General features: G+C 39.0%; 1 protein-coding gene across 1 annotated transcript; it reads right to left on the bottom strand.

The window, feature by feature from the left end:
- Positions 1-7,530: 7,530 nt before the first annotated feature.
- On the bottom strand, positions 7,531-12,899 carry LOC107562307 (disks large-associated protein 2-like). The gene is made up of 4 exons (XM_016246940.1): positions 12,577-12,899; positions 11,391-11,482; positions 8,796-8,948; positions 7,531-7,747 (listed from the first exon to the last, which is right to left on the bottom strand). Exons 1-4 carry the CDS (start codon positions 12,665-12,667, stop codon positions 7,532-7,534), a joined length of 552 nt encoding a protein of 183 aa, XP_016102426.1. The 5' UTR covers positions 12,668-12,899; the 3' UTR covers position 7,531.
- Between the last annotated feature and the right edge of the window lie 3,043 nt (positions 12,900-15,942).

Here is a 15,942-nt window from a genome sequence, read left to right as displayed (position 1 = left end):
TAATTCAGTTTGAAAAGATTAGCAATTATAGATATATATATATATATATATATATATATATATATATATATATATTAAAAAGATAATCATGCCATTTGGAGGGCAGACAGTGAGGCCTATACACTACTGAACATATTGTTTCTGTATGAGCGTGAGTATATGCATGTTGATTGTCCTGGTTAAACCAATCCGTGCTTATATGAATCCAACACGCCTCTATGACAAAAGCACCCGTTTTAACCTCTCAAACGTCTCAATGTATTTATAAACGGTTGTTTACATTTTCAGTAAAAGAAATAACAGCATTGTTCATAGAACAATAGCCGTCTTTGCATTATAGAGGAGCTGACCCTCAAAGAGGAGAATCGGAAACTAACAAAACCTATTAAAGGGCTTCCCTGCAGTACGTCAGTAAACTGAAAGTGGCAGCGCAGTTTTTTTGTAATGATGTAATGCGTTTGCGATGCGGCTTTACTGTATATCTGTGCACACACTGGCCACAACTTTATAAAATGTTTTTATAGGCAAGAAATATCCTCAGGTGAAGTAGTGAATAAATAAACTGCAACCATGTCGAAAAAAAGCAGCATTGCTGGTCACCAGCATGTTGTGGTTTAGATGCGGGAAGTGTCCTTTCTAACCAGCAGAATTGCCATATATCTGCAAATGCAGTAACTACAGCAAATGAGAGAAATTTATTTTAAATAAATCATTTTTTATTTGAATCTGAGGATAGTTGAGCCAAATTGTACAGATCAGAGTCTAAAAGTCCAGATTTCAGGTCTAAATCAGTTTTGGAAATGAAAGGTTGTTCATGCGTTTTGCCTTTGTAGACCAACCTATGTCAACCAGCTTCACTCAACAGATTACATGTGTTGACTAGTATTTTTTGCTGGTGAACAGCAAAGCTATGCTGGTCCTCCAGCTAGACCAGCATCATATCAGCTTTTCAACAGGGTTGCAAGGCATATTTTGCTATTCCTCAATAAAATCTATTCACAAAAAAGGGGTAAAACGTATATAGTTTCTGTGAATAAGCATCTCTTCAGAAAGTCAGAAAGTCAGACTAGAGCTGATGCACAGTAGAAAGGCATGACCAGTCGCTCTGTTTGCCTTGAACTGATTGCAGAGAGACTCAGTGCTAGCAGAGAGACTTTACTAGCACTAGTGTAGAGTCCTGCCATTAATGCCACACACTAAGAGGTAATGACACCATGTGCCTGCCATGTATTTATACACTATTGCACATTCTGGCAAGTCTGGTAGAGTGTGTAAGCACTCAAGAGGTGGACACTGGCATTTAGTCTGATATTCTGTATTGTTTTTTAGAGATGAACAATGTGAAGCCCTCATGTGTCCGTCATAACAGAGGACAGATATAAATCAAAACTGAAGTTACCTGCATTTAACACTTCCCTCAGTCTTAAGGTGCAATCACACTAACCAAATTTCAGAAGGTGTAATGAATATGGGCAACAGGATATCCTGTCACATAGTTATAAATCAGAAAAAAAAACATGTTTTTAATCAACCCAGGCTTATTGGAAAACCGTTCCTGTGGTGACATTTCTGCAAAACGATATCATGCTGCTTCTCCCTTGTTTCACTGTAATTTCAAAGTGAAATGACTAGTGAGTGGCGGTAATAGTGCATTTAGCTTTATTTGAAACAGATGAACGCGAGTCAAGCAAAGTTTTATAACGCTGTTTTTTGTATCACAGCAGTTCTGAAATGAAATGTCTATTGAGTGGCACTAAAAGGTTAATGCTCTGTCACTAAACCCAACCAATAGTATTAACAAAAGCAAACATGAGAGAGAAACACTGAAGCATCCTTTTGTTCAATTATACTCTTGTGACTTGTCTTTTATAGGACTCGTTCTTATGAACTTCATGGTAATAACTTCAAGTTAATCTTCAAGTGAACTTCAAGTTAAATGCTATACTGGGTGCACTACCGAGCAAATTCATTACCTAAGAAAAGCCATACATAAGGAGCTTTTTATGTGATGCAATCATCAAAATGTGTTTGTTTACAAACAATGCACTATGGTAAAAGTGTTCTGAGGTCGTAACATAGTACTATTGCACAAGAAAGCACACACTAATAAGTCTTTATTAATGAATAGTCTGCCCCGTAATCAGCTGGAAACTGCAATATTGACTCCCTCGATAGAAATCGGAAAAATCTCTCATCAGGGCCCTTGGAATAGCCCTAAGCCCCCCCCCCATTACTGTGCCCCGACATTTTTGGAGTTTTGCAAAAACATAAGTAGGCACGTTTTTTCCAATAATCATAAGTTGCTTGAAATGTTGAACGAGATATTCTATATATTATCTCTACTCCACCTTTTCATAACACTGCAAACTCTCTAGCTTTGAGGTCTGTATTCTTGGAACTGAAGACTTCTACATGAATTTGCACATCCAAGTTTACCAACTTTACATTTCCCTCACCTGTGTTCACATGCGTATGAATGGTTGTTAAAGTTTAATGTGACCGCACCTTTAGACTTCCATATAGATAAAACACTATATTAATACCCCTAATAGCTGTCAATATTTATACTGAACACATCACTATCACACAGTCCAGTACAGAACCCAAATTTGCACACGATAATCCAAGAGATGACGTTCCAAGCTAAACAAATTTCATCAAAATATCAGTGATCCCACCAATCATGCATCTGTTTTAAACATTTTTGAGCCCCTACATGATCAGATGATCAGAAATGCATGATGAGAAATAACACTGCAGGGTTTCGCCAGTCTTTGAACCATAAGCGACATTTCCTCTGCATAAGTCGTATCTCATGCAAATCATTTTAAGTCTCCAACACTGATTATAAGGCACCTATGGATGTTTCCATCTTTTATAATCACCAATATCTAGATCTCTACTTTAAAAGAAAAGAAAAGAAAAGAAAAGAAAAGACAGACACATGGCATGTGTCAGGTGATGACACTCTACAACTATTTACATTTACACAAGCAGCGATACATCTAGCCACAACTTGTCAGCACTGCCTGAACACATTATTTTATGACAATATCTTTTAAAACAGGGCTGGAAGTTTCTCTGAAAAAGGGACCTAGTTGTAAAGTACTCTTAAGTTGGACTAAAATATGCAAACAATTGAGAAAGACACCTGTCCTGTGGGCTATCATATTTTAGCTGTTATATGTTCATATAAAAAGTGCAAGTTGATAACTGTACCTTAAGAGTACATATTTAGCAGCAGTTGGTAGCATGTCAATGTCTTCCCACTGACTGAAGAAGAAAAAAAATCTGTATCCACCTTTTATATGAGTTTAGATAACTTTCTCTCAAACTATTTGGACTAATTGTAAAGCACTTATCATTTCTTTGTGTATGTAGTGCTTTCAATATATTGAGACAAGAACTGAGACAGCAATACTGAGCCACTTCAAGGGATAGTTCACCCTAAAATGTAATCAGTTACTCATAATAAGATGTTTTGCAGAATGTCCTGGCTGCTTTTGTCCTTGTAGTGAGGTATGGTGACCCAACCTTTCAAGCTCTAATCCTACCATCTGATTTTTATGTATTTATTTTTTGAAAACTTGCGATTAATTGGCACCATCTTTTTCCACCGTGTAGAAATAAGCTGCCTGGATATTCACTAAAGAGCTCCTTTTGTGCTCAATATGAGGATTAAACCAATGGAGATCAAGATAAAGAGATGATGATAGTAAAACATTTTAGGTTGAACTATCCCTTGCTTTAACTGTCGTATTAAAACTAATCATTACCCAATTGACTTTTTCCCTATACAACGAGATTGAATTTACTTCTAAAATGAGCTGAAACATTTATTGGCAATTCCTTCTCTTCTTCTGATTCTTCTTCGTTCTTTGTCGTTTTTTATATATATTTTTTGCAAGAGCAGGGCAGTACATTCACAATGCTTTTTGCTTAAGATGCTGTAAGGCTGCCAGGTAAAGGAAATAGCTAAAAAGCCAGGGATTTATACGCTGCTTTCTAACGCCTTATGAATGTAAGCAGCAGTTATGCTAAGAGGATAGACAGCACCGCCATCTCTGGATAGTTAGAACCAGAGGAAAAATCCTGCAATCACAGTTGTGGACAGTTAAAATTCATCATTGTGCCAGTAAAAAGAAATAATAACTGCGGTTAAATAGCTGTTGTATTTACAAATATAAGGTACTGAATCTAATGCTGCTGTTGGTTATTATTTAGTCCACAATCAAGGTAATAAAGAACCTAAAGCCAAATTAAAAATAAAAAGCAGAGCTGTTGCCACCCAACTTAAAATATGGTATTTGAATTAAACAATTCATCATAGAGTGCCCTATTGCACACCCGGGTTTCTGTTCTCAAAAGTGACAAGGCAGATGGACACATTGTTGTGCAAATGCTGGACCGAAAAACTGTGATATACAAAAAGCATAACTGTCTAACCTAAAATACATGAATTTCTTTTCAACAAACCAGTGACCGTAAATATGATAATCTGAGATGCATTGAGACACCGTGTTAAACCTCCCTTTAAAAAGTCCACAGGTGGTTTATAGTGCTGTGCAGAAAGGGGAGGAGGGGGGCTTCTACATTTTAGAGTATAAAGCAGCACCATTTACAGTAATATTATTAAAGTTTCTTTTGCACCTTTAGATGTCACAGACTACCTTGAGTGGTGAACACTGAGGAAGATTGGTGTTATAAATACTTCTCTGTAAATGTTTTTGTGTAAAACCGGCGGTCAGTCAATGAAAGTCAAGCTATGACTGAATGATATCAAGGCCTTTTTGGGCTGAATGAACTTTAAACCTTAGCAATTGAAATAAAAGGATTTTTAAAAGGAACTCTCTTTGACAGTGCAGTTAAGTCCAGAACTAGATTTAATATCGGTCAACCCTGAAGCTAAAACTAAATTGAAGTCTAGAAGCAAAACCTTCATGCAAATCCCCAACTGCGACAACATCACGAGGATCAAGATCAACATTTCCGTTGGAAATACAAATGTGGATCATTTAAGAAGTAGAACTGCTTTGTACAACCTTTTAACAGACTTTGCAATCTTAAAGAAATTGCGATCTTAAATTCGCTTATTTAAATCTAAACTCCATACTAAGTCAAGTTTAGAGTCCTTTTATTTTTGTGTGTGTGGGAAGGATGCTGTGGATGAAGTGACTATGTTGTGACGTTAGTTTTGTGCCAGTGCTATAGAATACGTTTTCTGAAATGAGTGTTAACTGTGCCTATGCTGAGGGCTAGACTTTGGCTTTGTTCAGACAGGCAGCAAAATTCCAATTTATTTTTATTTTATTTCTTTCTTTTTTTGGAATCCGATGTTTCCAAACTACATCCATATGTAGTCAGCTGAAAATCTTTTAGAATGCATCTGAACAGTCAGATTACATTACAGATTACAGAAAGTAGTTTTTCGTCATTCCATAAGTATCGCATCCTGTATGTCTCTTTTACTTTTACTTTTATATTAAATTATATGACATTCACCGGAGCCCCAAAGGGGACATGGAAATGAAAATGATATTTCTTGGCAAAATAAAGTATTGCGTTCCCCCAGAAATGTTTGCCTGCAAAAAGCATTGAAATATAGCCACCTCATATCAACACAAATGTTTTGCGAGTGAACGGAAAACAAATTCTCAGGGGAATGCAAAAGTTTTGTGCAAGAACGCAAACACTTAGTGAGAGAAAGCAACATTACTTGGGGGAGCGCAAACATTTTGTGAGAAAAACACAATGTGATGTGAAAACACAAAAGTTTTGTGAGAGAATGCAAAATTTTTTGTGCAAAGGCTTTATGAATGTTTTGTAAGGGAATACAAACGTTTAGTGACAGAAACCAAAATTTCTTAGCGGAAAGCAGAAGTTTAGTGAGAAGCACAAATGTTTTGCAAGAAAACACAATGTACACTTAAAAAAAAAGTTTCTCAGGGGAACGCCAAAATTTTGTGAGAGAATGCAACATTTTTGTGCAAACTTTTTTGAATGTTTTGTAAGAGAATGCAAACATTTAGTGAAAAAAAGCAACATTTCTTAGCGGAAAGCAAAAGTTTGGTGAGAAGCACAAACATTTTGCACAAAACAAAAGAAGCTTTTAAGAGAAACGTAAACGTTTTTTGAGAGAACGCAAAGTTTCTCAGGGGAACGCAAAAGTTCTGTGAAAAAAACGCTAACGTTTTGTGAGAGAATACAAAGCTCCTCAGGGAAATGCAAACGTTTTGCGAGCGAACGCAAATTTTCTCAGGGGACCGCAAAAATTTTGTAAGAGCACACAACAGTTTTGTGAGAAATTGCAAAGTCCTCAAGGGAGCGTAACGTTTGCAAGAGAAGTTTTGGCGAGAGAACATAAAAGCATTGAAATATAATTTCCATCAGCATGTCCCTACGGCTCCATAACAGTCATGTCATTAATAGTGAGTAAGTGATTTCGGACACAGCATATGCATGAATGTTAATAAGAATTGCTAAGAGCTAATCGCTCTCACGCATCTCATGAGTTCAGCACCGTGGCAAGATGTCATGATAACTGTCCTCTTTACATCATGCTGATGCTTATATCACTTCTATTGCAACTGCCTCCTAACTGTGTCCTAAAAACGGGATGTGAAAACCAAATCGGATTTGTGTGCAGTGTGAACAAAGCCTTAGTTTTGGCCTCTGAATGTACTAAAACTGATATACAAACTGGGTTGCAGTAGCTGCAGGTCTTGGAGTGCATAGACTGCTAAGACCTCTTTGCATTGAGCTCTGTTTGAGGCATATATAAACTCACCACTATTCTCAGCTCAGACTAGACGATGAGCAGAGGAAGAATACTTGTAACAGATGTGAGAATGTGAATGAGGGCAGCGGTGCCATGGAGCAGAATGGATGTACCCTGTTGGTTGAAGCGCACTGGTGAGGCATAGTATATGCGTGTTTCATAAACGGGTTTGGGCTTCAGGGATGTAGATCTCTATGCTGTCGGCCCGCTCTGTAGCTGAGCTCTGACGGAAAGAAGCAGCCCGTTTTGCAGCCAGGAGCCTGCGGCGGGCCTCTTGCCTCTGTCGGTCCTGCAGGTCCAGGGATCGCTCACGCATGACGGCTCCACGACTTTTAGGAGGCCTCTTTGTAACAGGAGGTGGCCATTTTCTTTCCTGAGATAAAGAAGTAGAGTTCATTATCATTTCCTTGGTTTATTAGAATGTGTGTCAATGCAACACATCAATTTAGTGCAAATAATTATTTAAAAAAGAAAAAATGAAGCTGAGAGCTGAATGACTATTTTTATTCATTTTATCCCCTGATTAAAACAATGCATTTAACAGAGGCATCAGTATCAGTATTAGTAATTATATATAAATTTTGCTATGTAAATATATATATATATATATACTACCAGTGTTGGGGAAAGTTATTTTTTAAAGTAATGCATTACAATATTGAGATATTTTATAAAAGTTCTATTTTTTTGGCAAATGTAAATGTTGTACCCTGTTGGTTGAAGCGCACTGGTGAGGCATAGTATATGCGTGTTTCATAAACGGGTTTGGGCTTCAGGGATGTAGATCTCTATGCTGTCGGCCCGCTCTGTAGCTGAGCTCTGACGGAAAGAAGCAGCCCGTTTTGCAGCCAGGAGCCTGCGGCGGGCCTCTTGCCTCTGTCGGTCCTGCAGGTCCAGGGATCGCTCACGCATGACGGCTCCACGACTTTTAGGAGGCCTCTTTGTAACAGGAGGTGGCCATTTTCTTTCCTGAGATAAAGAAGTAGAGTTCATTATCATTTCCTTGGTTTATTAGAATGTGTGTCAATGCAACACATCAATTTAGTGCAAATAATTATTTAAAAAAGAAAAAATGAAGCTGAGAGCTGAATGACTATTTTTATTCATTTTATCCCCTGATTAAAACAATGCATTTAACAGAGGCATCAGTATCAGTATTAGTAATTATATATGTTGGGGAAAGTTATTTTTTAAAGTAATGCATTACAATATTGAGATATTTTATAAAAGTTCTATTTTTTTGGCAAATGTAAATGCCCTTTCACAACAAAAGTGAAGTAATGAATAAGCCTCAGGCTGAAGGAAATGTGAAATTCAAAAAGCTCAAACAAATCTTTCAGCTGTGCTGCCATTCTGGATTCCAAATAAAGAATTGAATACAAGAGAAGAAAGTTCAACACTTTCTTCTCAATCACAAAAATAAAGAATAAAAGGTTGAATTAGTATGATTTAAATGGGTCACTGAGTCAGAACTGGTTAATAAAATGTGATTAAATACATAAAGGATTTTTATGTTAATGTAATTATTCCAGGTTTATGTTTGCTTTTCACTGTTTTTATTCATTTTGAGAAATTAATTCATAGCTTATACATTAAACTTTGTAACAGAGATTAGCATATTTTCTGAAACACAATTCCCATTTTTTTTATCCTCTGAAACGCGCTGCAACTTATATTCTAAAGCGACTCATATAATGCAATTAACGTCAACAAGCAAAACATGCGCACACATTTGTATTGGTGCAGAATATTCAGCTGTGAATATTGAATTTTTAACATTATGTTAATTACATACATGTACTTCATAGACATCCTTAATCTCTAATAACTTTCGTCAATAACATTCAACTCCCAGTTGTTCTGTTGTCGGTGATTCTTTATCTGAACATAGCACTGTTCACATGCTGTGTGGTGGTATCGGTGTTTGGTATCGGAGCATTTTTATGAGTACGAGTACAGGAGAGCATCAGGTGCATCCCTAACATGTACTGTATATAGTCTGTGATGCTCCATGTACCTTCTTCTCTGGACTCTCCACTATCCTCCACTCATTACTCTTGATTTGTTGTAGCTCATCAAATTTGGCAGTGACATCCTCAATGGAGAGCTGCAGGAGATCCCAGAACCCAGCCAGGTCCTGAGCCGTGGGGCGGGGCATAGCGCTGGGGTCCTGCACAGAACCATTATGTTACACACTTCTCAAAGAAGAACAACAGTTATAAGTTACAGCTTTACTCATACGTTTACACACAGAATCTCAGGGATCTTTTAAAAAAATATCTATGTAATCAGTTTAAAAATAAGAGGGATCATAACGATGCATATTGGTTTTTATTTAGTTCTGTGTTAATGAAGCTATTTGACATATATACATGTACAGTGGGTACAGAAAGTACTCAGAGCTGATCCGTGCTGGTCGCTGAGGAAATACATCAACTTCACACTGTGGATCGCCGGATCGGCTTTCACAGTGGACGAAGCGGAGTCCAGCCCGGGATCGTCACATGTGGTTGCCGCAAGCCCGCCGGCCGCTTCTTTGTCGAATCCGCCGGCCGCGCCGTTCTCAAGCCCGCTGCTGCTCACTCTAGTGTACACTTAGTGACGCTGTGTTTTGTTGTGAAACCGAAACTACTTTGTTTGGCCTTCCAAAAGAGGACACGACTAGAAATTTTAGTATTTACAACACTGTTCCAGAACAGTTCAACCCAAATATTCAGATGTGTGCAGTACATTTTATGGAGGACTGTTTCCTGATCCTGGGAGAGTAGACTACAATGCCGGCTGTTCTGACTCACAGACTGTAAGTACGTTTTTTATTTGTGGTAAGGGGCGTAACATTTCCGTCACACGCTTGAGGTATTCGGCCAATCACAACGCACTGGATTGCTGGCCAATCAGAGCACACCTCGCTTTTCAGACCGATGAGCTTTGTAAAAATCAGTGCGTTTCAGAAAGGCGGGGCATAGTGGAGAAACAATAATGTATAGTATGTGGAAAATAATGTGTTTTTTGAACCTTAAACTGCATAAACACATTTCATTACACCAAATACACAAAATAATGTTCTTTTTAGCAACGTCATATGAAGGTTGCCTATTGAGTGTAAATGAATGTTTTTAGCCTGTTTAGCCGAGAGTTGTGTGTGAGTCTCTAGTTTGTCCTGAGCAGTGAAGCTACCCACTGTTCTTGACAAAAATCCTCAGTAAGTTCTTTTGATTCTCAGCACACGCTGCACGTTTGAGCTCTTCCCCACTGTGGCGCAGTGATATTGATATCCAGCTTTGCCACTCAGGACAACTGATGTACTCATACACTATCGATTATCACAAAAGCCAAAGAGCAAGACACAATGCAGAGTTGTAATTTTTTGAAGAGAATCATTTGTTTACTTTTGTCTTGGGTTATGGAGCTTTTTCAGGGCCTTAAACAATAATAATAATAATAATGGAAAATGTATGAGAAAGGAGAATAAACGTATGACCTCTTAAAAAAAATAAGGATCCTGATCACTATTTGTGCCATGAATTAATAAATGATCATGAATAATCACTAGAGGTCACTGTGGTCCAGCTTCACTTTCATCATCTCTTATCCAAACAATGACTGACAATGTCATGTATACTGATCATTAAAATTGCACAATAAAATGTCCTATTTAAAAAAAAAAGATGGATGTGTGATGAGCTATTAACTGACAATGTTATGTACATACGCATCATAATTGGAGTAAATAGTAAAATAGTTATCAATCTCAATGATTGAATTAACCATTTTTCAGTTACAAACATATTTACAATGCTAAGCTAAACTGTTCAGTCTCGTGGAAGCTCATAGAGTACAAGCTGGTCTCTGCCTGTCCGTGTGAATGTATTACAACATCTATCTTTTCACATTCTTCAGAGAGAGAGACAGACAAAAACAATCACTGACCACTAAACAAACCCTTTAAAGTGTCATTCAACCCACAAAGTACAAATTAATGTCAGGATCTTTTACTTTCACACAACCTGAAACCCAGGCTGAAATTATATTTAGTGGAGATAACATTGCAACTAATCAATGTGTAATTCAGTCAACTAAACAGAGTAAACATACTTGTTAAACAATATTTAATACGTTTTATTCAGTAAAACTTACTTGATATGCAAAAATGCACCATATATTTAGATCTATTATAAAATAATATCTTGCTTTAGTACTTTTTTAAGGTTTTTAAGCATAATGATCAAATTTAGTACACTTAAATATACAAAAGTATAGTTTAAAAATAGCATAAAACTGCCCATGTGAAAAAAAAATATATTTTTAATTAAAATAATATCGCTTCTCGAATTTATTGGCTTTTAAGGATCTTTATTTTTTCTATATGAGATGCTGAAAAGCTAGTATTTAACCTTAAATAATTAGTTTTTCACCTAAAAATAAAGACTTTCAAGAAAATATTGTGTATTTAATAAATGAAAGGTAAACACTCTCACAAATACTTGATGAATTGCCTCTCAAAGAGGCAAACCGAATCATTTATGACAGAACTGATGCATGGTTGATGTATTTTATGATGCAAAAGGGGCATTAATGTATATCTCATGGGGATCGTAGAAATGCCACATACCAGATTTTGCTGACACAACCAGTAAAATTGCTGGAATTTCTGGGACATGAGGAGCTGAGCACTGCCTACAGCACTCCGGATCTTCCCAAGAACTGTAAGACATTATAAAAAAAAAAAAAGTATATATATATATTTATTTTATTTATTTATTTATATATATATACACACACACACACAGCGGGTAAAATAAGTATTGAAAAAAAAACCTTCTCAGTAAATATATTTCTAAAGGTGCTGTTGACATGAAATTTTCATCAGATGTTGGTAACAACCCAAGTAATCCATACATACAAAGAAAACAGTACAAATAAGTTCAAAAATTAGGTTCTGTGTAATAAAGGGGAATGACCCAGGGAAAAAGCATTGAGCACGCTTACTGAAATGTATTTATGGCCCCAACAGTGCTCACTGGAACATTCAGAAGTATAGAAATCCTTCTGCAACCAATGCCATCAGTATGTTTTGCAACAATAAGGTTGCTAAGGTCTTGAGAAAGCTCTTTGCTTTTACCCATCATGAAATGTTTCTTGTGTGACACGTTGGTCATGAGACACCTTTTTATAGGCCATCAGTTGGGCATGAACCAACTAATATTAATTTAAACTGACAAGGGGCAGGATTGCTTTCTAATTACTGAGTTCAGCTGGTGTCTTGGCTTTCCATGCCTTTTTGCATGTGTTCAATACTGTGTCATTCTACTTTATTACACAGAACTTAATTTCTGAACTTATTTGTTTTCTTTGTATTTATGGATTACTTGGGTTGTTACCGACATCTGGTGAAAATGTAATGTCAACAGCACCTTTAGAAATATATTTACTGAGAAAAATGGGGATGTGTTCAATACTTATTTTACCTGCCTGCTGTATATATATATATATATATATATATATATATATATACACACATTTTATATAATTTATATATTTTTATACATTTTTAATTATTAAATACAGAATTTAGTAAGAACTGATTAGACCAGCCCAATGTCACGTGAACACATAACTAATGTTACAACAAGGTGGCAATTTTGTATGAATTTGTCGAATGTGAATCATATGAATATTAAATTGCATGAATTCATATGAATAAGTAACCAATTTGCCAAAATGTAAAAAATTTTACAAACTGAGAATGTGTTGGTTTTAGACTCATTATCTGTTTCTTTGATGTCCTGCACACTCACTCTCCTCTGACAGGTCGTGCTCCTCCGCCTCACGTTCCATGTCTTTGCACCATCCCTCCATCCTTTTGGTCTCGCTGTGCAGAAGCTGCATGAACCAACTGCCGTCGCGGCGGAGTGGTGACACACGGCCGGACTCGGCTGCTTCATGAGCGGGCTCCACCAGCCAGGGCTCAGGCTGTGGACTGGACGGCCCGCTGGAGGGTCGGTAATCCTCACGGTAGCTAAAAAGGCCCTGTGTTCGTACAGTCCGAACCACGCTGTACTGTGTGGGTGTACTGGGTTCAGAATGCAGCTGAAATCCTCCAAACTGCAGACTCTTGTCTTCGGTCGAAGGAAACCCCTCCAGCTCCAAATCGGCCTGAACTGCCGTCGTCACACTGTTGGACCGTTTAAAGCGGCCAAGTCTGAAAACAAACATAAGAGTGACAATATTAAAGAGAGCTGTTTATGTGCTTACACACAGAAAATATATAAATATATGTATTTATCTATACACTGTTTCACTTTACTTATTTTTCTGAGCTACTGGACTTTTAAAAAGGATTATTAATTCATGATAACCTTAGTTCTACTGACCAAATGTCCTGTAAACTTACCTCTTCTCGTCCTCCACCTGGATACCCACGGACTGATACTGTGGGAGACCTTTACTATCTGTCTCAGAATCTGTGGCCGCTTCCACCTGAGGAATAAGAAGATGAAGAGATAAAATTTGCACAGAATGAATGAGAACACACACACACACACACACACACACTGTACACTGCCTTAAGCATGATCCAAAGAAATAAAGCACTAGACTTTGTCAATTATTGCAAAGTTGCAGTTTAACCATTACAAGTTTTGACAAGTAATTATTTCCCCAAACTCTTATGGTATCTCAAAGAGTGTGTTTCCATGTTAAAGCTATAGTTCACCCAAAAATGAAAGTTCTGTCATTAAGTACTCACGCTAATGTCATTCTAAACCCGTAAGACCTTAGTTCATCTTCGGAACACAAATTAAGATATTTTTGATGAAATTCGAGAGCTTTCTGACTCTGCATAGACAGCAACGCAACTGAAATATTCCCAGACCCAGAAACATAGTAAGGACGTCGGTAAAATAGTCCATGTGACATCAGTGGTTCAACCGCAATTTTCTGAAGCTACGAGAATATTTTTTGTTCGCAATGAAAAAAAAAAACGACTTTATTCAGCAATTCTTCTCTTCCAAATCACGTATTCCACCATTATGGAGAGTTCCATGATGCAGCACCACATGCATGCATTGTTTACATGCAGAGTTACTCTCGATAATGGTGGAAGACGTGATTTGAAAGAGAAGAATTGTTGAATAAAGTCGTTATTTTCTTTTCTATGTGCACAAAAAAGTATTCTTGTAGCTTCGTAAAATTACGATTGAACCACTGATGTCACATGGGCTATTTTAATGATGTCCTTGCTACGTTTCTGGTTCTGGGAACATTTCAGTTGCGTTACTGTCTATGGAGGGTCAGAGAGCTGTCAGATTTCTCACATGTGAAATCAGTCCAATAGCTGAACGGGACATCACGGCGGATGACGTCATGACCAGGAAGCTATAAAAGCATGTGCGGCGGAGCGCTCTGTGTGTGTCAGTCATATTTATTGTTGTCTGTCTATTGTGAGAAAAAGTCTAATAAGCAGCTATGTCTAAGGCTCATGCTAAGACAAAGCATGCAGAGGGCGAGTGCAAGCCACGTTATAGGTTGTGTGTTCCTCCCTGCCCACATTATATCACGAGTGGGGATACACACAGCCTGTGCGTGGTTTGCTCGAGAGACTGATTCCCTTAGTAGATTATTTAGCAGCGTGGAAGCTACTGCCAAATGTATCTGAATGGGTCCTGCGTACTGTAGAAAGAGGCTACGGAATCAGTTAGGTTCTCGTCCGCCTCATTTCAACGGGGTCACCCCCACGCTAGTGGGTCCCGAGCAGGCTCTGGTATTAGAACAAGAAGTAGTTACTCTCTTAAGGAAGGAGGCCATCGAGGTGATCCCTCCACACGAGATAGACTCCGGATTCTACAGCCGTTACTTCATTGTTCTTCATTGTTACTTCACAGGACTGGTTTGTCACGATCGATCTGAAAGACGCGTACTTCCATATCTCCATCCTTCCTCATCACAGGAAGTTCCTGAGGTTCGTTTTTGGGGGCAAAGCGTACCAATATCGTGTTCTTCCTTTCGGCCTTGCACTCTCACCCCGTACTTTCACGAAGTGTGTGGATGCTGCTCTGGCTCCGTTGCGACTCCAGGGCATCCGCATACTCAACTACATCGACGATTGGTTGATTTTAGCTCGTTCAGAGCAGATAGCGGTTCGACATCAAGATGTTGTTCTCGCTCACATGAGAGAGTTGGGGTTAAGACTAAACGCCAAGAAGAGTGTGCTTTCTCCATTACAGAGAACCACCTATCTGGGCGTGGTGTGGGATTCAACCACGATGCAGGCACGGTTGTCTCCTGCTCGGATCGAGTCGATCCTCACTACAGTCAAGAGAGTGAAAGAAGGCCAGTCACTCACTGTCAAGCAGTTTCAAAGACTGCTGGGTCTGATGGCAGCCGCGTCCAACGTGATTACTCTTGGCCTGCTGTACATGAGACCCCTGCAGTGGTGGCTCAAGACCAGGGGGTTCTCCCCGAGGGGAAACCCGCTTCGCATTTTCAAGGTCACGCGGAGATGCCTACGTGCCTTAGATGTGTGGAGGAAGCCTTGGTTCTTGTCTCAGGGCCCGGTACTGGGAGCTCTTTGTCGCCGTGCGACGCTAGCAACAGATGCATCCCTCACCGGTTGGGGTGCGGTCATGAGTGGCCACCCTGCCCGCGGTCTGTGGGGTGGTCGCCATCTGACTTGGCATGTCAATTGTCTGGAGATGCTGGCCGTATTTCAGGCATTGAAACACTTTCTCCCAGACCTGAGAGGTCACCATGTGTTGGTGCGCACAGACAACAAAGTGGTGGTCTCATACATAAACCATCAGGGAGGTCTGCGCTCACGCTGTTTATACAAATTGGCACACCAGATCCTTGTGTGGTCCCAGGAGAGGCTCCTCTCGCTGAGAGCAATGCACATTCCTGGGCATCTCAATGTGGTAGTAGGCAGGGGCCGAGGCCCGGGGAATGGATGCTTCACCCCGAGGTGGAGAGGCAGATATGGAGTATTTTTGGCCAGGCTCAGGCGAACTTGTTTGTGACTCAGAAGACATCGCAATGTCCCCTCTGGTACTCTCTGACTCATCCAGCTCCGTTGGGGCTGGATGCCATGGTGCAGGCGTGGCCGAGGCTTCGCCTGTACGCTTTTCCCCCGATCGCTCTGCTCCCAGGAGTTCTGGAGAGAGTGCGCC

The sequence above is a fragment of the Sinocyclocheilus grahami genome, unplaced genomic scaffold, assembly GCF_001515645.1.
Source record: "Sinocyclocheilus grahami isolate Dianchi unplaced genomic scaffold, SAMN03320097.WGS_v1.1 scaffold817.1, whole genome shotgun sequence".
NCBI lineage: Eukaryota > Metazoa > Chordata > Actinopteri > Cypriniformes > Cyprinidae > Sinocyclocheilus > Sinocyclocheilus grahami.
The sequence above is the reverse complement of the archived record's forward strand: the minus strand, read 5'-3'. Positions and strand labels throughout refer to the sequence as shown.

Coding starts and splice junctions, on each gene's coding strand:
- LOC107562307 (XM_016246940.1), bottom strand. CDS start 12,667: ATGCAGCTTCTGCACAGCGAGACCAAAAGGATGGAGGGATGGTGCAAA. Junction 8,949..11,390: donor GGTTGTGTCAGCAAAATCTG/GTATGTGGCATT, acceptor GGTTCTGTGCAG/GACCCCAGCGCTATGCCCCG. Junction 7,748..8,795: donor TGGAGAGTCCAGAGAAGAAG/GTACATGGAGCA, acceptor TCTTTATCTCAG/GAAAGAAAATGGCCACCTCC.